The sequence below is a fragment of the Carcharodon carcharias genome, chromosome 3, assembly GCF_017639515.1.
Source record: "Carcharodon carcharias isolate sCarCar2 chromosome 3, sCarCar2.pri, whole genome shotgun sequence".
Taxonomy (NCBI): Eukaryota; Metazoa; Chordata; class Chondrichthyes; order Lamniformes; family Lamnidae; genus Carcharodon; species Carcharodon carcharias.
Genome location: NC_054469.1, coordinates 185,952,743 through 185,978,521, shown reverse-complemented (window position 1 = coordinate 185,978,521; position 25,779 = coordinate 185,952,743). Strand labels below are relative to the sequence as shown.

At 42.5% G+C, this 25,779-nt stretch overlaps 1 protein-coding gene across 6 annotated transcripts in view; it reads left to right on the top strand.

Annotated features, from left to right (window-relative positions):
• The window catches only part of si:dkeyp-120h9.1 (uncharacterized protein LOC566469 homolog), a 102,948-nt gene that overhangs the window by 54,441 nt on the left and 22,728 nt on the right, over positions 1-25,779 (top strand). For all 6 annotated transcript variants that reach the window (XM_041184307.1, XM_041184311.1, XM_041184305.1 and 3 more), the window contains 3 exons: positions 10,668-10,793; positions 15,878-16,022; positions 20,873-20,996. In XM_041184307.1, the coding sequence (XP_041040241.1) occupies positions 10,668-10,793; positions 15,878-16,022; positions 20,873-20,996 (395 nt within the window). The remainder of the gene's footprint in view (positions 1-10,667; positions 10,794-15,877; positions 16,023-20,872; positions 20,997-25,779) is intronic.

Below are 25,779 nucleotides of genomic sequence, written 5' to 3'. Positions count from 1 at the left end.
GGGTGAGAGGCCAAATGATGTCTTTCTGATAGAGAATGCAGGTTCATGCTGCATGGAACCCCTGTTGCCACTCTGAGGCAGCACCTCAGCAATCCTCAGTGTGCAGGACAGATTGCTGGATTACTGTAACACCCTGCAAACCCCTTTGAATAATCTAAGTGACAACCATGATGGAAGGAAGGCGACCTTGCAGGTCAGCAGCCTGAGCTTCTCTTGCAGCACTCAGACTTTTGGTGGAATCCACTTGTGCTGCAATGAAAACTGTGACATCAGCCATTGGACATTGCATCAGATTTGGATTCACAAATGAGCAAACATAGTTGGCCACCTTTTCCTCATTGGAAAGGATGGGCTCCAAGCTCTGTAAAGCCTCGTGCCAAGTTGGTGTTGGACTCGATGATGTTCTTTGCAACAAGCTTTCTGGCAGGTTTCCCAATGCACCAAGTATTGATGCATCAATCAATGTTCTTCTGTAGTGCCCCATTGGATTGTTCATCTCAATCCCCAACAGCGGAACCTGTGTGTGAACCTGTCCTTTAGAAAGCTGGTACCTGCGCTATCCTTGTCCCCTGCGCAGGCTGCAGCCCACTTACCTGCACCAGAGTCATGAACCATATGTTCAGCAGATAGCCCACGTTGTCCAGTCGGCACCCTCTGGTTTATTGTGGCAGCTCAAATACGGTTGGTCCAGCTGTAGAATTGAGGCACATGGTCAGACACCAGAAAAGCCACCTTCAGACGCTGCTCCAAATTATGTGCAGTGTCAGTCAGTATCTGACGGCTGCAAGTGTGAGATCAAGTGATGAATTGTCTTCATGATCAGTGCGGTATCTCCATTGCCTGGCCAAGTTGCCAGGGTAGCTTGGGCATCTAAAAGGAGAAATGCAAGATTATGGTGAGGGGAGTGGGGGCATAGAAAGAGGGGCGTGTGCATACCATCTGGAAGTCAGACATTAGAGCTTTTGGAATGAGGAGCATGTGGACTATGAGCAGGAGGATTAGGTACGAGTATAGCATCATCTTTGCTGGCCACATTAAGTGGCTAGCATCACTTAAAGCTCATCTGCAATGCTTAAAACTAGCTTGTACCTGTTGAAGAGATGGTGTATTCTGGCTGATGCAGGTGCTGACAATTGTGCAGGAAGTGAATCTGATCTAAGAAATGCTGAAGAAAGCACTGCATAGGAAGAGTGGGCTCCAAGGTTTTCAAATGCTTTACTGGGGGCTTTGGTGCAGGAGGTAGAGAGGAGGAGAGATGCCCCATACCCGCTGGGGGAAGGAGGCTCTCCAGACAAACTTTACAAAAGCAGTGGGAGCAGAGAGACATGGAGCTCAATGCTAAGGATCTGGCACCAAGAAAATGGATGCAGTGTTGCAAGAAGTTCAACAATCAAGTAGTCAATCTCAATGAACATGCCTCTCGTCTCTCTCACATTGTTCTTTTCACCACACTCCTGTCACTCAACTACAACAATCTCTATCCAATCAGGACTCATTCCTAACATTAGGATGCTCTGCCTCACCCCCACACACTTAGCAAGAGCTATTCCAGAAATGGCCAGCACTGTCATTTCCGTAGGAGTTAGGACATACCTGTTCCCCTCCAGGTCGTCCATTCTGCCTCCAGTTGTATGCCACCTTGCCTCTGCAAGAGAGAGGGAAGAATGTCATAGTGTCATGCTGATGTGGCTCTTAGGGTTGAATAGCTGGCACTGTGAGCAAACAGGCTGAGGGCTTGCAGCAATTCTAAGTGTGTGGGGGTGAGGCAGAGCATCCTAATGTTAGGAATGAGTTCTGATTGGATAGAGATTGTTGTAGCTGAGTGAGCAGGTGTTGCATCTTCTGCGATTGCATGGGAAAGTGATGTGGAAGGGGGATGAAGTGTTGGGGGTGATGGAGGAGTGGACCAGGGTGTCCCGGAGCGAATGGTCCCTATGGAATGCTGACGGGGGCGGGGGTGAGAGGAAAATGTGTTTGGTGATGGCATCATGCTGGAAATGGCAGAAATGTTAGAGGATGATCCTTTGAATGCGGAGGTTGGTGGGGTGAAAAGCGAGGACAAGGGGGACCCTTTTATGGTTCTGGGAGGGAGGGGAAGGTGTGAGGGCAGAGGCGCAGGAGATGGGTCGGATACTGCTAAGGGCCCTGTCAACCACAGTTGGGGGGAAACCTCGGTTAAGGAAGAAGGAAGACATGCCAGAAGTGCTGTTTTGGAAAGTGGCATCACCGGAACAGATGCGAAGGAGGCACACCGCTGGCCCATCCCCGCCCACCCCGTCCCTTACAGGTTTTAGGTATAGGCCCATTCTATTCAATCTCTCCTCCTTCAACCCAGTGAACATTGATTACACCCCCTCTATAAAGGCCAGCATATCCTTTCTTAGGGAAAGAGAACTACTGTGGTGAAAAGAACAATGTGAGAGAGACGAGAGGCATGTTCATTGAGATTGACTACTTGATTGTTGAACTTCTTGCAACACTGCATCCAGCACTGTCATTTCCGTAGGAGTTAGGACATACCTGTTCCCCTCCAGGTCGTCCATTCTGCCTCCAGTTGTATGCCACCTTGCCTCTGCAAGAGAGAGAGAAGAATGTCATAGTGTCATGCTGATGTGGCTCCATGTCTCTCTGCTCCCACTGCTTTTGTAAAGTTTGTCTGGAGAGCTTCCTCCCCCCTGCGGGTATGGGGCATCTCTCCTCCTCTCTACCTCCTGCACCAAAGCCCCCAGTAAAGCATTTGAAAACCTTGGAGCCCACTCTTCCTATACAGTGCTTTCTTCAGCATTTCTTAGATCAGATTCACTTCCTGCACAACTGTCAGCACCTGCATCAGCCAGAATACGCCATCTCTTCAACAGGTACAAGCTAGTTATAAGTATTACAGACGAGCTTTAAGTGATGCTAGCCACTTAATAATGGCCTCTGCTGATGCTTTCAGTCAATAAACAGCGCAGTTACTGCTGGCTGGCCACTGACATCATTGAAATGAGCAGGCAGCATTAAGTTACCATTTGGGTAATTGTGTATCTCGATCCCTGTATCTCTTTTGGGAGGAAAGCAGCTATCCAATTTAATCCCCAGGCAGTCTTACTACAATTGTACAGGACTTTGGTGAGACCAGACTTGAACCACAGTAGTTCTCTTTCCCTAAGGAAGGATATGCTGGCCTTTATAGAGGGAGTGTAATCAATGTTCACTGGGTTGAAGGAGGAGAGATTGAATAGAATGGGCCTATACCTAAAACCTGTAGGGGATGGGGTGGGCAGGGATGGGCCAGCGGTGCGCCTCCCTCGCATCTGTTCCGGTGATGCCACTTTCCAAAACAGCACTTCTGGCATGTCTTCCTTCTTCCTTAACCGAGGTTTCTCCCCAACTGTGGTTGACAGGGCCCTTAGCAGTATCCGACCCATCTCCTGCGCCTCTGCCCTCACACCTTCCCCTCCCTCCCAGAACCATGAAAGGGTTTTTCACCCTCGCTTTTCACCCGACTAGCCTCCGCATTCAAAGGATCATCCTCCAACATTTCTGCCAATTCCAGCATGATGCCATCACCAAACACATTTTCCTCTCACCCCCCGTCAGGGACCGTTCGCTCCAGGACACCTTGGTCCACTCCTCCATCACCCCCAACACTTCATCCCCCTCCCACTGCACCTTCCCATGCAATCACAGAAGATGCAACACCTGTTCCTTTAACTCCTCCCTCCTCACTATCTAAGGGCCCAAACACTTCTTTCAGGTGAAGCAATGCTTCACTTGTACTGCCTTCAATTTAGTCTACTGCATCTGCTGCTCCCAATGCAGTCTCTACATTGCAGAGACCAAACGCAGACTGGGTGACCGCTTTGCGGAACACCTTCGGTCTGTCCACAAGCATGACTCAGACCTCCCTGTCGCTTGCCATTTCAACACATCATCCTGCTCTCAAGCCCACATGTCCGTCCTTTACCTGCTGCAATGTTCCAGAGAAGCCCAACACAAACTGGAGAAACAGCACCTCATCTTCCGACTAGGCACTTTACAGTCTTCTGGACTTAACGTTGAGTTCAACAATTTCAGACCATGAACTCTCTCCTCCGCCCTCACCCCTTTTTTATCCCCTTTTCTCTACATTCATTTTTATTTTTTATCTACTGGTTTTATTTTTATTTTTATTCATTTATCTGTAGTTTTATCCCCTTTCTTTAAGTCCCGTTTTCTATCCTCCACGCACTGCCCCCACCCCCCCCACCCCCACCCCCCCCCAACCTCCACCCTGCAATCTTCTACAGGGCCATCTTATTCCATGTTGTTTTTTCACACAATGCTATCCTGGTTCTGTTATAATCACACTCTGCTTTCTTACCTTTATGCCACTATTAGCACCATTTTTTAGCACTAACCAGGACCATTAACAATCCCTTTGTCCTTTCATTCATGACATCTTTGTCAATCCCTCCTTTGTCCCCACCTATTGCTGGCCTTCTATCCAGCTCCACCTGCCCCACCTCCCTTAAACAGTATAAATTTCATCACATTTTCCACTTCTCTTCAGCTCTGAAGGGGCATATGGACTCAACATTAACTTTGTTTTTCTCTGTCCACAGATGCTGTCAGACCTGCTGAGTTTTTTGAGCATCTTCTGTTTATTTTTTAAAAATGTACACATGTGTTACATGGTTTTATACATAGAGGAATAAAACATAAAAGCAAAGAGTTTTATAACTTTAACTGCCAGAAGTTAATTAATCACTGATTAGACCTTGACTGGCATATTGAGAACAATTCAGGGCACCACGTTTCAGGGATATAAAAGCTTTAGAAAGGATGCAAGTAACGTTACCAGGGATGAGGGACTTCAGTTGTGAGGAGAGGTTGGAAAATTTAGGACTGTTCTCCTTGGGAGATGACCAGAAAGCAGTTTTCAAGATGAGTGGTTTTGTTGGAGTAAATTGAGAAAAACCGTTTCCTCTGGCAAGTGAGTCAATAACTAGAGGTCATAAATTCAAAATCATTGATAACATATCTAAGAGGAAATAAGGAGAATTTTTCTTACTCAAAGATTTGGGCCTGAAACATTCCACCTGAAAAGATAGTGGTAACTGATTCCATAAAATATTTTAAAAGGGAGTTGGACAGGTATCATAGATGCCTTTGAAGCCTTGAAAAATTGCTCCAAAAACTGGTGTTGACTTATGTGCTGAGTATAAAGTGATCCACTGGCGTGGGTGGCCACCATCTTTGTTGCTTGCCACACAGGGTCTGCTCTGTGGGCTTGTCTTAAACTCCCATGCATCTTTGCAGCATGTCCTTATCACACAATTGATTCCTGGATGAAACATTGAAGCTGACTGCTAATGTGAGTACAGCGTGTCAAGCCTGAAAAGGGGTAGGCGCGGGGAGGTCGACACATGCTGAGTGTGTGCAAAAATATGATTTTGGAGGCTGAGAAAATGGGGTTGTCTTATACACCAGGTCGACTTATATGCTGCAGTGACTAATATGCTGTGATCTATGGGTACTTGAGGATAAAGAATTTATGTAGTTAGGGACAAAAAATGTAGGGATATGGAACTAAGCATGACTGCTTTTTCAAAGAGCCAGCATAAGCATGATGGGCAGAATGGAAGCCCCCTGTGTTGAGTTTGTGATTTTATATTCTCTGGAGTTTAAAAGAATGAGAGGTGATCTTGTTGAAAGTTATATAAAATTCTTAGAGGGCTTGACAGGTTAAATACTGAAAGGCTGTTTCTCCTGACTGGAGAGTTTAGAACTAACAGTCGCAGTCTGAAAATAAGTGGCCAACTATTTCAGACTGTAAGGTTTATCCCTCTTGCAGAGAAATTACATATCATGATGGATCTCTGTTAGTATTCTCTGTTTCTAAATCTCATTGTTCAATACTTTATACAGTTCTTAATGGCTTTGAGACCTTTCTCACTTCACTGTTCATGCTGGTGCCCTTCACCCATTTTAGCTGATGCCAGCTTGCAATATCTGTTGCAATACCCTGAAGAGAAACTGTGTATATATCAACTATTTTATGCCTAATTAAGATAACTGGGTAGCTGCTATGAATAAACAGTTATTCACATTCCACTTCCATCATGTGAATATCATTTTATGGGGATCATTATATTGGCCTTGTTAAGAATATCAAACAGTTAAAGATGAAATGGAGCATTTCTTTAAACTTGATTGTAACCCATGACTTCTCCACGTGGAACTGCTTCCTGCAGAGGTACACCAGAGGGACCCTGCCACTGAAAGCAGCTTCAAACAGACTCAGTTAAATCGTGTTTAAAGTAATTTGACTCTCTTTGACTCTGTGTCACTATTAACCTGATAATGGTCCTGGAAAGCACCTTGGACAGTTGTACGATATTAAAGGCGCTTTTAAATGCAAGTTTGACCTCCTAAATAGTTAGGGTAAGATCTCTGATTAATTCCTATATTAGGAAAGCAAATCCAAAGTAAAGGAACAAATTATTGGAATTTGGCTCTCTTGACTTGCAGTTTTTTTTAAGAAAAAGGCTTACCTCACTGAATGTTCAAAATACAATGTTGAAGATCTTATAACTTGAAATTAGCTGGCCTCATTGATGTTGGCAGTGGGCACCAGATAGCACCAAGCCAACGTAAGATTGTCAAATGAGGTAAAAATTATATATTGACCCAAGATAAGTGCGATGGTGTCAGATTCATTTTGTTACCTTAGTTTTCATTTCATATGTTGTGGTGGATGCAGCTATAAAGATAGGCAGAACTACGGCAGAGCGAGTGAAGCAGGAGCAAATGGCTGTAGAAGGTGATGCAGTAAATGTGTACAATATGTTTCAACTGCTTTAAGCAACATTTGTAAAAATTAATTACGGTCAGAGAGTGGAAGGCATGCTAAGCCATTTAATCCAAGTTGCAAAAAAATCTTTGAACAACCATTACGTAAAACCATATGGTTCAACATAAGATGGACATTTTTATTGGTTATAGGAAATAGCTTTTAAAAATTGCATTTTGCACATTCAGCTCACATCATGCCTTTAATGTAATAAAAAATTGCAAGGCATTTCAAAGGAGCATTATATGACACTCAAGCCATATAAGCAGAATTTAGGTCAGCTGACCAAGGTTGATAAAAGAGATCAGGAGTGTTTTAAAGGCGGAAAGTAAGATAGAGGGGTGGAGAAGTGTAGGCATGGAATTCTAGAGCTTGGGTAGCTGAAGGTGCAGCCCACCAATGGTCGAGTGGTCAAAATCAGGAATACTGGAGGCCAGAATTTGATTGGGGTTGTGAAGCTGGAGGGGATTAGAGATAGGGAGGAGTGAGGCCATGGCATGATTTGAAAACAAGAATGAAAATGTTAAAATCAAGACATTGACTGGGAGCCAGTGTTGGTGAGAGATCACAGAGGTGATAGGTGAACGAGACTTGGCATGAGTTAAGACACAGTGGATGGTCTCAAGTTTACTGATGATAGAATGTGGGAGACCAATACTTTGGAATAGTCAAATCTATGGGTAACAAAGCCATGAACAAGGGATTCAGCAGCAGATGAGATGAGATGGGATGAAAAATGGGTGATGTTACTGAGGTGGAAATGGACAGCCTTAGTGATAGCACGAATATGTGGTTGGAAATTGTGCATATTCCAATGAATGCACTAGTATTATGGTAGGATACAATACCTAATGACCCCCAGTTATTCTAATCCCAGAGGCACTACTTTTACGTACATCATACATAATATTTTATCTCATTAAAATTGTGCATTATTAAATGCAGAACTAAATGCAGGATTATAAAAGGGTTTTCTGTGTATTATACTGAGGATCACTGTGTAAATGATTATAATTGGGATTACTGCATTATAATAGGGGTCATGTATATTATAATCAGGATTGCTGTGTACTATAATGGGGACTGCTAAATAATAAAGGGATCACTGCATTATAATGGAGATCACTGTATAAGTGATGGGCCAAATGTTGCAGTAGTAGGGCTTTTATGGCATATTCTGTTTCGTTAGACTTACCCTTGTTTGTTTAGGCTTTACAATTTCTGTGTGACAAGTTATTGAAATGTGAATTGATAGGGCAGAATTTTGCCATCGGTGAGCAAGGGTCGGGGCCTGCTCGCCGATGCGTAAAATGACGCGGGATGATGTCGGGTGGAACCCCCAACGTCATCCCGCCCCGTTTAAATTTTAAGGAAGGCGGGGGCGCAGCAAAATCAGCTGCGGGCCCGCCGACCTGTCAATGGCCAATTGAGGCCCTTGACAGGATCACTTAACCAATTGAAGGACTAAGGTTGACGGGCAGGCCAGGTGCCCTGGCGGCAAACAGATAAAACATGAAACCTCATCCACGGGCAGGATGAGGTTTCATTCAGGGTTTTAAAACTTTTAATGAAGTTATTATGTTAATTATGAACATGTCCCATCTCATGAGGGGGACAGGTTAGGGGAAGTGTCAGCGATCTCCCTAAGGCAGCACTTTGCCTCAGGGATGTGCGCTCTTTCATGCGCATGCGCAAAAGAGCGTACTCTCGCATTTGGGGAATGCCCCCCCCCCCCCCGCCCGCACAGGAAACACATAGCGCTTCCCGCCAGACATCATGCTGGACGAGCCTTAATTGGCCCGCCCACGTAAAGTGGCGGCAGGGCCCGCTTCTCCGGCGGGGATCAGCTCCCCACCCACCAGAGATTGGGTCGGGCCCACCCACCCGCCCGACAGGCAGAAAATTCTGCCCATAATGTTACAAAGAGGAAAACCAGCCATTTGGGACATGAGTGAACAAAGCAAACAATTGTCTATGTCTTTAACTAATCAGAGTGAAGGATTGTGAAATAATCAACACAAAGACTGAAAAGGAAGTGTACATTAAAATTCAATGTCAAATTAGGTACAGAGAAAGAAATAAAGATTGGATTTAGAGTGAAAGAGGAAGGAAGGAAAAGTTAAAAAAAAAACTAAATTTGGCATTTTTAAAATCTCCAACATAATTAACACCCAAAGACTCTACACTTGGAATAGTTAATTTTCAGTGCCAGAGGGGTTGTTTGAAAGTAATTAATACTTTTCACATTATTGAAACAATACTTAGTCTGGAATGCACAAAAATTAACTTTAATTTAATTTTGCACATAATCTAAAAGCTGTGACACTATTTAGACTTTGAAATGAAAGAAAACGTTTTTTCAAGAGTACCTGTACATAGTGCCATTGTTGTTTCACATAAAGGCATTGTTTGATTTAATTTGCAATACTTGTCTGCTGTAACTTTCCTGTCACAATGATTGCCTGTATCTTGTTAGTAACAGTAGTGGGGGAAATTGGGCTCCACTGCATCTTGGCAGGGATAGCAGATGACAAACAAATGCCAAGATAAAACTCGTCTTATTTATTTAACCATAATCCAATCAGCTCTTTTTTATGTGATTTACTTAGAGATAGACCTTAAGTAGACTTTCAGAAGATGCCAATTACTTCCTGAGTATTTGGTCCTGCCTGAAATAGCAGGCATGTTTAACAGGCTGGAAGAGGTAACTTCGTAATTAACAATGGCTATAAGAATTCATTAGTGCTATTTGCCTAATTTAAACATGGAGCAGGATTTTTCAGTCGGGTAAAATGACACGTGTTGACGTCGGCCACGCATCCTGGCGTCATCATGCAGTCCCACTATATTTTGTTCAGCGGGCGCCTGCTGGAATTGGCTGCAATGTAAACAGCCTATTAAGGCCATTAACAAAGTAATTATTGTCATTTTTGACGCTGCCTGTCCAACCTTAAGTTTGGCAGGCAGGCGAAAAGCCCAAGTGGCCTTCGCATTTTTTAGGAAACCTCATCCCCGAGTGGGATGAGGTTTCTTAAAACTTTTAAATAAATAAAAAAATTTTCGTAAACATAAGAACATATCCCATCTCATGAGGGAACATGTTTAAATAAACTTTTAAACCTTTTATTTAATTTTTTGAACATCGATTCAGTCTCCCTGAGGCAGCTCTGTGCCTCAGGGAGGTTAAAGCACTCTTTCATGCACATGCAAGAAAGAACGCTGGCCCCACCCCTCCCTCCTCCCCCCGCCCACACAAATAGTGCTGATCCGCTCTATGACCACTTCCACCTAGCCCACCCCCCACCTGAAAAATTCTCCACAGCCTGAATTTAAGTGGCGGGGACTATATTAGATTTGTACAAAACATTTTTAGGCACCAGTTAAACTACTGTGTGTAAGTTTTTGGACTTTAAATCTGTGGAGAGTGGTTATTTTGGTTTCAACAGGTCATGGCATGAAATGGGAAACAAGTCATTAGAAGGAGTGTTTCCACTGGAGCAGAGAAAGCTAACGGGATGTTTAAAAGATTTTTCAAATTTATGAAGGGCTTTGATGGAATGAATAGACAAAGACTATTTCCTTTGGTTGGTTCAGTTCCGATGGATCATCATTTTAAAATGGTCACTAAGAGAGTGAGGAGAAAAGTTGGGGGAATATTTTTATGCAGCAACTTGTTAATGTGGCTGAGGCAGACTTTTTTTTTAACAGAAAGTTGAATAAATATTTTAAGCAGAGGCAGATATAGTAATATGCGGAGAGAGTAGGCAAATAGGATTAGTTTTAGATCTCTCTAGCAAGGAGCTTTCTGTTGAACTTTCTCAGTAATTAACTACACCTTTTGAATCCAAAGGTCTGCTGACATTGGTAAACTGTGCCAAGGTGAAGTGGGGAGCAACTGTCCAGGTGGTGTCCACATTTGCTAAAGTGATTGCCTTGATCATCATCATCATAGCTGGGCTGGTGAAGCTTTGTCAAGGTAAATGGCTTTAACTTGTAAGCATATATTTTTAATTGTGTGGAAATCACTGAGGTTTAGAATACAATGTACAATGGTTTTGTGTTGTAAAGTAATTAAATCTTCCTAAAGGTTTCAACATTATTTAAATTCTTTGACATAGTGCAACCTGTAACTGCAACTTTGTAACTGCAATTCCTCAATGTGTGTGGAAATGTTTGTGTCCCTTTGTCTGTGTGTCCCACACTCTGTCTCTCCTGCTCTCCCTTTCTCAACACATAATTGGGCATAATTATCTACTTCAACTTAACTTGGATTCTTGCCTGAGTCAGAAGGTTGTGTGTTTAAGCACCACTCCACTGATCATATAATCTAGGCTGACATTTCAGCACCACACTGAAACAATGCTGCTTTGTCCAAATTGCTGTCTTTCAGATGAGATATTAAATTGAGGCCTATTTACTTGTCCAGATGAAAGTACAAGATTCCATGGCACTAATTGAAGAAGAGTAGTTGGTTATACTTCCTCAACCAACACAATCACACAAACTGTTTTTCCCTTTATGGGAATTTTGTTATGTTAAAATTCACTGTTCCCATTGCCTAGAGTACTTCTACTTCAAATGATATGTTGAGGATGTGCAAAGTGTTGTTTAACTGTAAATTCATCGCTTCCTCCTTGATACTAAATGTTTATGAATTCTGCAGAGCACTTAAGAATAGATTTTGAGAGGCAAGGCTTCTCGTGCAGAGCTCTGCTCAGTGGGAGTGTGGGACTTATTGGCGATCCTCCCAATCTTTCAGTGATTCATTATAATTGCCGGATTATTCCAAGTGCCACTGACTGGGTGAGCCAACCCTTGGCTTAATCTGCAAGACAGCAGTTTGCATTGTTCAGTCCTCCATTTGCCTCTGCAACCTCATCATGTAAAGTGCTAGGGAGCCTCAACTCGCCAAATTTATCTGTGCTTTTTGAGACCGGAAAGTGTAACTTCCTCAGAAAAAAATTTTTTTTTTGTACCCTATTTAAAAAGCACATGAGCACAGAGGTTTCAGAATCTTTGCCTTATAAGAACATAAGAAATAGGAACAGGAGTAGGTTATTCAGCCCTTTGAGCCCACTTCACCATTCAATGAGTACATGCCTGATTGTCCACTTCAACACCATTTTCCTTGATGTTTTTAATTTGTAGAAATCTATCAATCTCCGTCTTGAACATACTTGACGACTCAGTCTCCACAGCCCTCTGGCGCAGAGTTCCAAAGATTGATTCATCCTCTGACTGAAGAAATTCCTCCTCACCTCAGCCTTAAATGGCTTGCCCCTTATTCTGAGAGTGCGGCCCCTGGTTCTAGGCCTCTGAGCCAGGGGAAACATCCTTCCTGCATCTTTCCTGTCAAGCCCCATATAAAAATGTATGGTTGAAAGAGATCACCTCTCATTCTTCTAAACTCCAGAGAATAAAGGCCCTGTCTATTTAATGTTTCCTCATGGGACAATCCCTTCACCCCAGGAATTAGTTTGAACCTTCATTGCACTCACTCTGTGGCAAGTATATCTTTCCTTAGTTAAGAAGACCAAAACTGCACACAATAGTCCAGATGTGGTCTTACTGAGGCTCTATATAATGGCTGTAAGATATCTTTACTGCTATACTCAAATCCTCTTGTAATAAAGGCCAGCATACCATTTGACTTCTTAATTATTTGCTGTACCTGCATGTTTGCTTTCAGTAACTCATGAACAAGGACACCGAAGTCCCTTTGACATTTCCAGCCTTTCACCATTTAAGAAATATTCTGTATTTCTGTTTTTCATACCAAAGTGGATAACTTCACATTACCCCATATTGTATTCCATCTGCCAAATTTTTGCCCAGTCGCTTTGCCTCTCCAAATCCTCCTGAAACATCTTTGCATCCTCCTCACAACTCTCACTTCCATTTAGTATGTTATCTGCAAACTTGGAAATAATACACTTAATTCCCACATCCAAATCATTGAAATAGTTTGTGAGTAGTTGGCACCCAAGCACTGATCCTTGTGCTACCCCACTAGTCTTCCTGCCAACCCAAAAATGACCCATTTATTCCTACTCTGTTTGCTGTCCATTAACCAGGTCTCAGTCCATGCCAGTATATTGCCCCCATCCCATATACCAACCTCTTGTGGTGGGACCTTATCAAAAACTTTCTGAAAATCTAAATATACCACATTTGCTGATTTCCCCCTTATCTATTCTGCAAGTTACATCCTCAAAATAACCAATAGGTTTGTTCAACATGATTTACCTTTCATAAAGCCATGTTGACTTTGCCCAATCCTACCATTATTTTCCAAATGTTCTGTTATCACATCACATCATTTATTATTATAGACTTTAGCATTTACCCTACAACTGATGTTAGACTAAAGGTCCCTGGTTTCCCGTTTCCCCTTTCCCTCCTTTCTTAAAAATGAGGTTACGTTTGCCATCTTCCAATCTGCAGGAACCATTCCAGAGTCTATAGAATTTTGAAGATGACCACCAATGCATCTACTTTGTCTACAGCCACCTCTTTCAATACGCAGGAATGTAGTTATCAGGTCCAGGGGATTTATCTACCTTAAGTCCCATTAATTTCTCTAGCACTATTTATTTTACTATTATTAATACTTTGAAGTTCCTTGTTTACACTAGGTCTTGATTCTGCATTATTTCTGGGAGGTTTTTAGTATTTTTCCCTGTGGAGACAGACACAAAAGGCAGAATTTTTCACTCAGTGTGCAATGCACACCTGACACACTCGACTGTAAAACAGCACACGATGACGTCGGGCGAGCATCCTGATGTCATCGTGCGCTCGTGTGATATTTCAGTTGTTCATATAATACATTACAGTATTACTTATCATTTATAACATAGAAACAATCACAATGACGAAACACGAGTCTAAACTCGGAAGTGCACACGCCGGCAATTAAGAGGGCTATTAAGCCCATTAATGGCGCAATTAACTGGGATTTTTTGCTGTCCGTCCAATGTTACGGTTGGCAGGTAAGCGAATCAGCCAGGCGGCCTTTGCATTTTCAGGAAACCTCATCCAACGGCAGTGTTATGACCAATTGCAGTTGGTAAAACTGAGTTATTTAAAAATCCCAGAGGGAAATTTTAAACAACTGTCATAACCTATAATTTTAAGTGTTATGTTTGAGATGGGACTCTAAATTTAGGAGTCAGACTACCAGTTCTTGAGGTTTTACATTAAACTAAATGAAACATTTTATTAATTTACACATTTTAAAATATATATACACATGGCTACAAATTACTCCTGTCATAACTTTTAACAAATTCCCAAACTAATCTCCATTAAGGCAGCAGCAACCCATAGATTTAACCAAACACCAGGCAAAGCATTTTTACCGTACAAGTTCAAAATTGAGGATCTTTTCACATTTTGGTTCCTTGCAGACACAGTAGTAGGCTTACAGGCTTTGATCCTACATTGCCTCTGACCTGCACACCGAAAACGATTGTTTTGTTATACCTGCTCATTGAATGTTAATTCTCATTGTATCAACAATGAACTAAACCTCTCTAACAATAAAAAACCCCTTTCACAGTACCAATTTTATTATTAATATAAACAGAATGCTTGGTAGCTGCTAGATAGGTGTCTGTTTTCACCCTACTTCTTGAATGCTCTATTCAAAACATGCAAATACACGCTATCTCTCTTGTATATCAAAACGAGTACACATCAAAGCACCACTAGCTGGCTTTAATCCAATTAAGACACACCCACAGACTGAACTTCTATTTTAAAAGAAAAATCTTTCCCAATAATATTATGTATATTAATAGTTTGACAGGTGGGATGAGGTTTCCGATATTTAAAAAAAAATGTTTGCACAGAATTTTCATTATCCATATGTTCTGGTGACTGATTCTGATGCATGGGCACTTTTTCCCGGTTTTGAAAATCTTTATTTTTTGTATTTAAATTCTTCAGCTCCCTGAGGCAGCTCTCTGCCTTCGGGGAGCTTCCATTCCAAGCTCCTCCACACCCGCTCTGACTTTAATTGGCCAGCCAGTATGAAATCGCGGTCGGTGTCCGTCTCCCAACCGCTCCCAGTTCCTATGATCCCACCCGCCCGCCGAGCTGAAAATTCAGACCAAAGTACTTGTTTGGCTTCTCTGCTATTTCCTTGTTCCCCATTATAAATTCTCCTGACTCTCCTTGTAATGGAACCATATTTATTTTTGCTACTCTCTACCGATAGAAGCTTTTAGCCTGTTTATATTTCTCACGACTCTTTTTCTACTCTTTTATTTTCTATTTTCTCTTTCTTAATCTTTTTCTTGGTCTTCCTTTGCAGAATTCTAAAATGCTCTTAGTCCTCAAGATTCCTACTTTTTGGCAACTTTATGTGCCTCTTTCTTTGATCTAATACAACTTTGATTTCTTCTGTTAGCCACGGTTGGAACATGTTCCATGCCACGTTTTTGTGCATTATAGGAACATATTTTTGTTGTAAACTGTATTAGTTCTTGAAATGTTAGTCATTGCCTGTCTGCTGCCATACTTTTCAACGTTGTTTCCCAATCCACCATTGCCAATTTTGCCTCATACCTTCATAGTTTCCTTCGTTCAGATTTAAGACCATAGTTTCTGATTGAACGACACCACTTTCAAACTTAATGTAAAATTTTATAATATTATGGCCGCTCTTTCCTAAAGGCTCCTTTACATCAAGATTATTAATTAGCTATTTTTCATTGCTCGAAATTGCTAAAATAGCCCATTCCCTAGTTGATTTAAAACTTAAATTTCCATCTGCTGCCAGGGTGGGATTTGAACCCTTGTCCCAGGAGAATGGGTGGAATTTTATAGCCCCATTGTGGCGGGGGCGGGGCTGAAAAATGAGGCGAGCCGTTCAAAACTCCATTGACCTTGACAGGACCAGAAGGTGTGGGAGGGATTGTAAAATTCTACCCAGTGTGCCTGGTACTCCAGAATACTAGTTCAGTGACATTACCACTATGCCACCATCTCCCCATGAAGTCTTACTCACTGAACATATTGAATTCCATTTCCTAATACTGGAATTTTCTTTTGCAGGAGAAACGGATAAGTTCCAAAATTCCTTCCAAGGCTCCAAATTGAACGGTGGGGACATGGCCCTGGCTCTGTATTCGGCATTGTACTCTTACTCCGGTTGGGATACTCTTAACTTTGTGACGGAAGAGATCCAGAACCCTGAAAGGTGAGTATTGAGATTTCTTCTCAGTTTGTAAAAGTGAGGGCTGCAATTTTTTCCAACCAGCCCAAAATCAGGCAGTGTATTGATAGAAATGGCTTGAAAACGTAGCAGTGAAGATCTACTGCACCTTTCCAGCCTGATCTGGATTCATTGTCCATCACTGGCCGTCTCTTCCCCACAGTGCTGTCTGTAAATTCCAGCAGTGGGGCAGAGCTTCATTTCTGGTCCTTTTTTTTTCCCTGCCACCATTCTCTAATCACCACTTCTTAAGACCACATTTAAATTTTTGTTGAAGTAATTTACCATTTGATGACGGTCATCTATAAATTGCTTTGGAATCCCAAATGTGACAGACCCATTCCTACAACATTCCATGATGTTGAATATTGGCGAGAGAACCTAAAACTGAATTCAGTCCCCTTAATTACATATACAAAGAGCTTAAGTCTGTTTCAGGTAATTACCAGAGGAGTCTTATAAAAACTGGTTGGATGGCCTTCAGGCATGCCCATGAAATTGTCTCCTCTTGTACCAGTTTGCCTGAAAATGGTTGCAATGAAGCCCAATTTCTACTCCAATATGCGATGTAATCTGCAGGGCTTTATCTCGCTGCCTTCTCTCCTCCATATGTCAACAAAGATTGACCACAGCAGAATTATATTTTTATTCATATTTTGTTTGCCTTTTTGTAGCTTAGCTGAATTTTCCTCCATTTCTATGTTTAGATCAATAGTCATCTGACCTGGTACTCCTGAGCTCAATTAAGTTTGAACTTCACATCTAACATGAAAATATATTGCTACTTAAAACCAGTAGTCATCTTGACAGGAGAATTGTTGGTTGATGACGGAAGAAAATCAAAACTGTCTTAAACTGCTAAAATTTACTTCTTGTTCTTTTATGTAATGTGTTAATATCTAAAATCATATAATCAGTAATAGACACTCCTGAATTTGCAAAGTATTTAGTATTTTTTTTTGTATCTTTTTGAAATCTGAGATTTCACCATGAACATGTAGCTTTTAGCTCAATTCCCCTTAAATTTCCATGGATATTAAACAAAATGAAAAATCAAAATTGCTTACGAGGTGGGATAATATTGCCCATATAGGAATAATAAATTTGGGTTTGTTCTTGGGATAGTGTTGACGTATATAGTGGCTTTTTATTAGGTTGATGTAAACAAGAGCACAAGAAATGGGAGCAGGACTAGACCATATGGCCCATCGAGTTACAAGAACCTAAAGATATCAAGCCTACACAGGAACAGTTTGTTGTACAAATAATAACTACTTCATTACACTGCTACCAAATTAAGCAAAGGACAATTTTCAACTTAATTATCACAAGCATCACAGTGGTGTGATATGAGCTGCAATAACCACATTTGACTTTCTGTTGAATGTAGATTATTACATAATTAATAATTAAAGTATTGCAACTTTAGCTGACTCAGCTTAATTTTGAGGAATATTGTGCACACTTAGCAAAGTTCTCTCTTTTGCAATTTAGAGGGTGAACTCCTGGCAACAAATAACTTGTGCTATTCCCTCTCACACAATATAATAACAGCCTATGACCATCTAATATATTAACTGTTGGTTCCAAGCATGTATCCTCTTCTGCACTCTAGTTCTGGCCTCTGGGGTGCATTTTTAATGAGTCACCTGAAGTTCCCCACCCCAGTCCAACAGTAATCTTCAGGCTAACCCTTTTCACATACCTCCATGGTTTGGATGTACTTCTTGAGCAGTTCCAGCAGTTAGTGGTTTGAATATCTTACAAAGTACATATTTTTCACTTTCAATTTGTCTTCCAATGGGTTTGTTTTCAAGTACTACTTTCCTGGATACCTTTGCTGACAGACATCTGATGAAGGCTGCAAGAAACACATTGATGAACAGCATTTTGAGTGTTGTCAGATATTTCTCATCCACTGCTTTGTTTGGAGGCAAGCTCCTATCAAACTTTGGCCCCTATACAGTTAGAACATGTATCCTTGCATTTATCTATATGGAATTAGAGACCAGCTTGAGAGAAATAGGATGTGTCACTTGATTCATCTCTTACCATGAGTAAAATAAGAACTAGTGGCATCATAGCTACTTGAGCACTCAGCAGAACAGATATGATGCCAGAAGGATTAGCCCTACATAATTTCAGTAGAGACGTGATGACATAATGAGTGAGCCTGAACATGTCTGTGCTTGACTTAGTTGGTGGTACACTTTCCTCTGAGCCAGCAGTTGTGGATTCAAACCCCACTTAGCACAGAGAGGAAATAGAATAGGCATGGGGAGACTTGGAAAGGAATAGCAACGTTGTCACTTGCAATATCTAGATCTTGTGAGAAAGCAATTTTGGAAAAATAAAGCAAAAATAAGTTATGTAGTCAGAACATTGGAGATTAAGTCACAGAAAATTGTACAAAGAATTTACAATGCAGTGCTATGTTCAATTCTGGTCTCCATATCACACACAACTCTATATTTGGCCTCTATAGCATAAAAAGGACATGTTTAGATTAGAATGGATGCAGAGTGGAGAAGAAAAAGATAGATTCTAAGTTTGAAAGAGGTGACCTGAGGAAATATTTGGGAAGGTCAAGTTCTACGCCAGGATATTTAAGTCGGCGAGTGAGGGGTGGGGCCCGCTCACCGACGCAGGAGGATGTCGGGCGGAACTCCCGACATTACCCCGTGTCATTTCCATTTTCAGGTCGGTGGGGGTGCAGCCGAATCAGCTGTGCGCCCGCCGACCTGTCAACGGCCTATTGAGGCCATTTAAAAAGTAATTAAGCTCATTATTGGACCTGCCCATCCAATCTTAAGGTTGGCAGGCAGGCTGGGAGCCTGGCGAGAATTAGAAAAAGCATGAAGCCTCATCTACGGGCGGGATGAAGTTTCATGAGGGTTTTTAAAAATTTAATAAATGTTTGATTAAAAGTGATGGACATGTCCCAACTCATGTGACAGGGTCACATGAGGGGACATGTCAGGGAAGTTTTATTTTTGCCCTTACACCATTTTAAAATTTGGCGCCAATCTCCCTGAGGCAGCATTTAGCCTCAGGAAGATGAGTGCGCTATTTTGCACATGGCTTCTACAAATTTTATTGTATTTACCTTTATGAAAGTTGTTGAATAGTTGAGTAATTTTGTTTGTGGTTTCACACCAGAAGCTATTGTGTGACTAGTTCTAAGCACCAGGAAGTCACTTCTGAGTAAGTGAAGGGGAAACTGAGGAACCCATTCCCCCCCCGCCATTTCAGAGATCCTCATCCCCACCCCCACATTTCAAAGTCCCTCAGCCATCTCCACAGCAAATGCTGAAAACCCAGGATTAATGAAATCCCTCTGCCCGTTCCCTGAATACTGAAGCCTTTGATTCCTGAGCAGGAAGCTTCTATAACAGCAGCTAGTTATGTCACAAAACGAGGTTGTGGGTCGTGAAAAATTTTAATCCCTGCATTCAGCAGCCCGGAGATTCAATGCGTAGAGGAGTAATCACCAATTCCAGGAATCTGCTGGTCATTCCCATCTGGTTGGAAACCATAAATTCTACAATGACTTTAGATAGATTCTAAGTTTGGTTATGTTACAGCTGTCATAAATGAGATAGAATTGAGATGAATTAAGCATTTACTGTTTATTTAAGACCATAAGACATAGGAGCAGAAATTAGGCCAATCGGCCCATCGAGTCTGCTCTGCCATTCAATCATGGCTGATAAGTTTCTCAACCCCATTCTCCCGCCTTCTCCCCGTAACCTTTGATCCCCTTACCAATCAAGAACCTATCTATCTCGGTCTTAAACACACTCAATGACCTGGCCTCCACAGTCTTCTGTGGCAATGAATTCCGTAGATTCACCACTCTCTGGCTAAAGAAGTTTCTCCTCATCTCTGTTCTAAAAGGTCTTCCTTTTACTCTGAGGCTGTGCCCTCGGGTCCTAGTCTCTCCTACTAATGGAAACATCTTCCCCACGTCCACTCTATCCAGGCCTTTCAGTATTCTGTAAGTTTCAATCAGATCCCCCCTCATCCTCCTAAACTCCATCGAGTATAGACCCAGAGACCTAAAACGTTCCTCATATGTTAAACCTTTCATTCCTGGGATCATTCTCGTGAACCTCCTCTGGACCCTCTCCAGGGCCAGCACATCCTTCCTGAGATACAGGGCCCAAAATTGTTCACAATATTCTAAATGTGGTCTGACCAGAGCCTTATAAAGCCTCAGCAGCACATCCCTGCTTTTATATTCTAGTCCTCTTGAAATAAATGCCAACATTGCATTTGCCTTCCTAACTGCCGACTCAACCTGCAAGTTAACCTTAAGAGAATCCTGGTTTAGGACTCCCAAGTCCCTTTGCACTCCAGATTTCTGAATTCTCTCCCTATTTAGAAAATAGTCCATGCCTCTATTCTTCCTACCAAAGTGCCTGACCTCACACTTCCCCACCTTGTATTCCATCTGCCACTTCTTTGCCCAGTCTCCTAACCTGTCCAAATCCTTCTGCAGCCTCCCTGCCTCCTCAATACTACCTGTCCCTCCACCTATCTTTGTATCATCTGCAAATTTAGCCAGGATGCCCTCAGTTCCTTCATCTAGAGCATTAATGTATAAAGTGAAAAGTTGTGATCCCAACACTGACCCCTGCGGACCTCCACTAGTCACTGGCTGCCATCCTGAGAAGGACCCCCTTTCCCCACTCTCTGCCTCCTGCCAGACAGCCAATCTTCTATCCATGCTAATATCTTGCCTCTAACACCATGGGCTCTTATCTTACTGATAAACACTTGCTGTGTTTTTGCATTGATGTATTTGACAAACCTGTTTTTTTGCTTTGAGACAGGAACCTACCCTTAGCCATTGCTATTTCTATGCCTCTTGTAACGGGTATCTACATCCTAACAAACGTGGCTTATTATGCTGTCCTGGATATTCCTACCATCCTGCACAGTGATGCTGTGGCTGTGGTAAGTCTTCATACAGAGTTGTTGAATTACATTAAAATATGCTTGTAACAAATATCTTTGGGCCTCACTTTATCATTCTTCGTATCATTCTTCTTCAGAGCCAAGAAGGGTCATACGGACTCAAAATGTTAACTCTGTTTCTTTCTCCACAGATACTGTCAGACCTGCTGAGTTTTTCCAGCATTTTCTGTTCTTATTATTGGTCTTTTAGTCTGTTGGGTTCCTTAAAAAGGGATGCAAGTTGATTGGGCCTTTTTGGCAAAAGTACTGCTTCATTGAAAATAAAAGCATTTACCTATGAAATCGTTTCTTTTAAGAAAACAAATGGTAAAATGTGTCTGCATGTAGATTCTAGTTTACATCTTGTGCTCACCAGGACAGTTGCAAGAATACCCATGTCAGGGGAAGCAACAACTTTATACTATATGAGAAGAGTGCTGATTGGTTAGCAAATGGCCTCTGATGTATCCCCATGATATATATGACAAGGTTCATTCTTATAGCTCGCTGTGCCCACATATGTATGGGCTACTCATTGCACAAAAAAGTGGTGTCCCTTTATACCCTATCTTATCTATGACTGGTTCGGCATGGCATGGATTGGCCAAATGTCTGGGCGAATTGTTACAACCAGTTTTGAATGAGTTTTCCACATACACAGTGAAGATTCCTTCACATTTGTGAAGACAGGGCTTGCATATTGATAGCAATACTGTGTCCATGTACTCATTTGACATCGCTAGCCTGTTCACCAATGTTCCACTTAAGGAAGCCATAGATATTTGCGCTGCTGCGCTATATCACCCATCACCATTGCGTGAATCAATATTCATTGAGCTTATGAACTCGGCAACTTGCGCAGTTGAGTTCAGCTTTAACGACACCATGTATGCCCAAATAGATGGTGTTGCCATGGGATCCCCTCTAGGCCCAGCTCGCGCAAACACCTTTGTTGGGTTCCATGAGAAATATGTCTTCGATGGAGTGACACCTAACCTCCTACCCCTCGCATATTTCTGATATGTGGATGATACATTCGCTATATTTAAATCCACAGCCACATGTAATAATTTCCTTACATGTCTTAATGGGCTCCATCCTGTGCTCAAAATCACCTTTGAAGTGGAGCAGTCAAGTGAGCTCCCTTTCTTTGACATACTTGTTGAGAAAACTGCCAGGGGTTTCTCTACCATGGTCTACCGCAAGCCTACACTCACTGGTCAATATACACATTGGGATTCTTACAGTTCTGCATGCTGTAAAATTGGCCTTATCGGCAGTCTCGTAAATAGGGCCTAGGCCGTTTGTTCACCATGTAAGCTTGCTGCTGAAATAGGGCGCATCAAAGACATCCTACGGGATAATGGCTATCCTGATCAGATCATTTCATGTCGTGTATCATGCAAATTCACGATTAGGCCTAAGGCTGCCGTTTTCAAAGAACAAAGAGCAAAGAAAAGTACAGCACAGGAACAGGCCCTTCGACCCTCCAAGCCTGCGCCGATCATATTGCCCGTCAATTAAAACATTTTGCACTTCCGGGGTCCGTATCCCGCTATTCCCATCCTATTCATGTATTTGTCAAGCTGCCTCTTAAACACCACCATCGTACCTGCATCCACCACCTCCTCTGGCAGCGAATTCCAGACACTCACCACTCTCTGCATAAAAAACTTGCCCCGCGCATCTCCTCTATAGTTTTCTCCTCTCATCTTAAATCTATGTACCTTAGTAATTGACCCTTCCACCCTGGGAAAAAGTTTCTGACTATCTACTCTGTCCATGCCACTCATAATTTTGTAAACTTCTATCATGTCGCCCCTCAATCTCCATCGCTCTAGTGAGAACAATCCAAGTTTCTCCAACCTCTCCTTATAGCTAATAACCTCCAGACCAGGCAGCATCCCGGTAAACCTCCTCTGCACCCTCTCCAACGCCTCCATATCCTTCTGGTAATGTGGCGAACAGAATTGCACGCAATATTCCAAGTGTGGCCTAACCAAGGTTCTATACAGCTACAGCATGACTTCCCAGCTTTTATACTCAATACCCCTGTCAATGAAGGCAAGCATGCCATATGCCTTCCTGACTACCTTATCTACCTGCGTTGCCACTTTCAGTGACCTGTGGACCTGTACACCCAGATCCCTCTGCCCGTCAATGCACTTAAGGGTTCTGCCATTTACTGTATAATTCCTGCCTGTATTAGACCTTCCAAAATGCATTACCTCGCATTTGTCCGGATTAAACTCCATCTGCCATTTCTCTGCCCAAGTCTCCAACCGATCTATATCCCGTTGTATCCTTTGACAATCCTCTTCACTATCTGCAACTCCTCCAACCTTAGTGTCGTCTGCAAACTTACTAATTAGCACAGTTACACTTTCCTCCAAATCATTTATGTATACTACAAACAGCAACGGTCCCAGCACTGATCCCTGCGGAACTCCACTAGTCACAGTTCTCCATTCAGAAAAGCACCCTTCCACTGCTACCCTCTGTCTTCTATGACCAAGCCAATTCTGTATCCATCTTTCCAGCTCACCTCTGATCCTGTGCGACTTTACCTTCTGTACCAGTCTGCCATGAGGGACCTTGTCAAAGGCCTACTGAAATCCATGTATATAACATCCACTGCCCTTCCATCGTCGATCATCTTTGTCACTTCCTCGAAAAACTCGATCAAGATAGTGAGGCATGACCTCCCCTTCACAAAACCATGCTGCCTCTCACTAATACGCCCATTTGTTTCCAAATGGTAGTAAATCCTGTCACGAAGAATCTTCTCCAATAATTTCCCTACCACTGACGTAAGGCTCACCGACCTGTAATTTCCTGGATTATCCCTGCTACCCTTCTTAAACAATGGAACAACATTGACCATTCTCCAGTCCTCTGGGACCTCACCCGTAGCCAGTGAGGATACAAAGATTTCTGTTAAGGCCCCAGCAATCTCCCCCCTTGCCTCCCTCAGTACTCTGGGGTAGATCCCATCTGCCCCTGGGGACATATCCACCTTAATCTTTCCGGCCTGAAAAGTCCCCAGTCTATCTCAGATTACCCTGGAAGGTTAAGGTATCTCAAAAATTTTAGCAACAAGTGAAGCTGTTTCATGCTGCTACTGTGCAGCAGCAACAGGAGTGGTATTCGCCACTAACAAGATGCTGCTGTCAAGCCAAAAAGATGTTCTGTCTATCACACAAATGTGTAATGTGGTATATAAATTTCAGTGCCAGTGTGATGCTCGGTATGCAGGCCATACATCCCAAAGACTAGCGGATCATATCAAACAGCATGTACCAGCCGCTGTTCACAACGGGCAAGGTACAGACTGTACCTAACAAGCCCATGCTTGCAAAACTCAGTGTCCAACATTAGATGTGATTCTGCGATTAGACAATATTTGCTCATTTTTTAAAAATTCATTCACGGTATATCGGCTTCACTGGCTGGGCCAGCATTTATTGCCCATCCCTAGTTACTCTTGAGAAAGTGGTGGTGAGCTGCCTTCTTGAACCGCTACAGTCCATCAAGAGTACTGCTAGGAAGAGAGTTCCAGGATTTTGACCCAGTGACAGTGAAGGAATGGCAATATGTTTCCAAGTCAAGATGATAAGCGACTTAGAGGGGAACTTCCAGGTGGTGGTGTTCCCATCTGTGTGCTGCCCTTGTCTTTCTAGAGGTCGTGGGTTTAGAAGGTGATGTCAAAGGAGCCTTGGTGAATTCCTGCAATGCACCTTGTAGATGGTACACACTGCTGCTACTGTGCGTCAGTGGTGGAGGGAGTGAATGTTTGTGGATGTGGTGCCAATCAAGTGGGCTGCTTTGTCCTGGACGGTGTCAAACTTGAGTGTTGTGGGAGCTGCACTCATTCAGGCAAGTTGGGAGTATTCCATCACACTCCTGATTTGTGCCTTGTAGATGGTGAGTTAGGGGAGTTAGGAGGTGAGTTACTCGTCGCACGATTCCTAGCCTCTGACCTGCTCCTGTAGTCAGAGTACTTATATGGCTAGTCCAGTTCAGTTTCTGGTCAATAATCCTCAAGTATGCTAAAAATAAAACTGACAACCAATTTAAGATCGTCAGTCAGGCTTGCATTGTGGCACATGGAAGCTACATATATTAAAACACAGGGCCCTGTTCTTTGCAGACAGAAAGAACATGTACATACATTGTGCCTGTTTCAGCTAAACAAAATAAGTGATAGCCTGGTTCATTCCCCAGGGCAATACCTTGACCAATCAGAGTCAAGCTGCCTGGCTTAAATTTCTAACAATGCTTGGCAGTTAAATGTCAGTCACCAGTAATTGGTGCATTCTCCATGGCAACACCCCTACCAATCAGAGTCCACTTGCCAACCAATCAGCACCCTTGTCTCATACAGAATAAAGTTGTTGCTTCCCCTGACATTGGTGTTCTTGTGATTTCTTGATGAGTGCAAGATGAAAAGCTTCAACAAAATGCCTTTTTTCCAGCAATACTCAAGTTCTGTACTACCAAAGGACTATTTGGATACTTTTTTTATGCAGCTCATGGTTAGGATCCGATCTGCATGAGAGGCAAATTCAATTGTTGCTTTCAAAAAGGAATTGGATAAGCAGCTGAAGAGAGAATTTTCAGGGATATGGAGAAAGGATGGGTCACTGGGACTAGCTGTATTGCTGTTGTAGACAGCTGGCATGAACATGAAGGGCCACGTGGCTTCCTTCTGTGCTGTAACCATTCTATGATCCTTCTCTATGTACTCAGTTTTTTTTAAATGTAGCTTTGAAACTTATGGAAT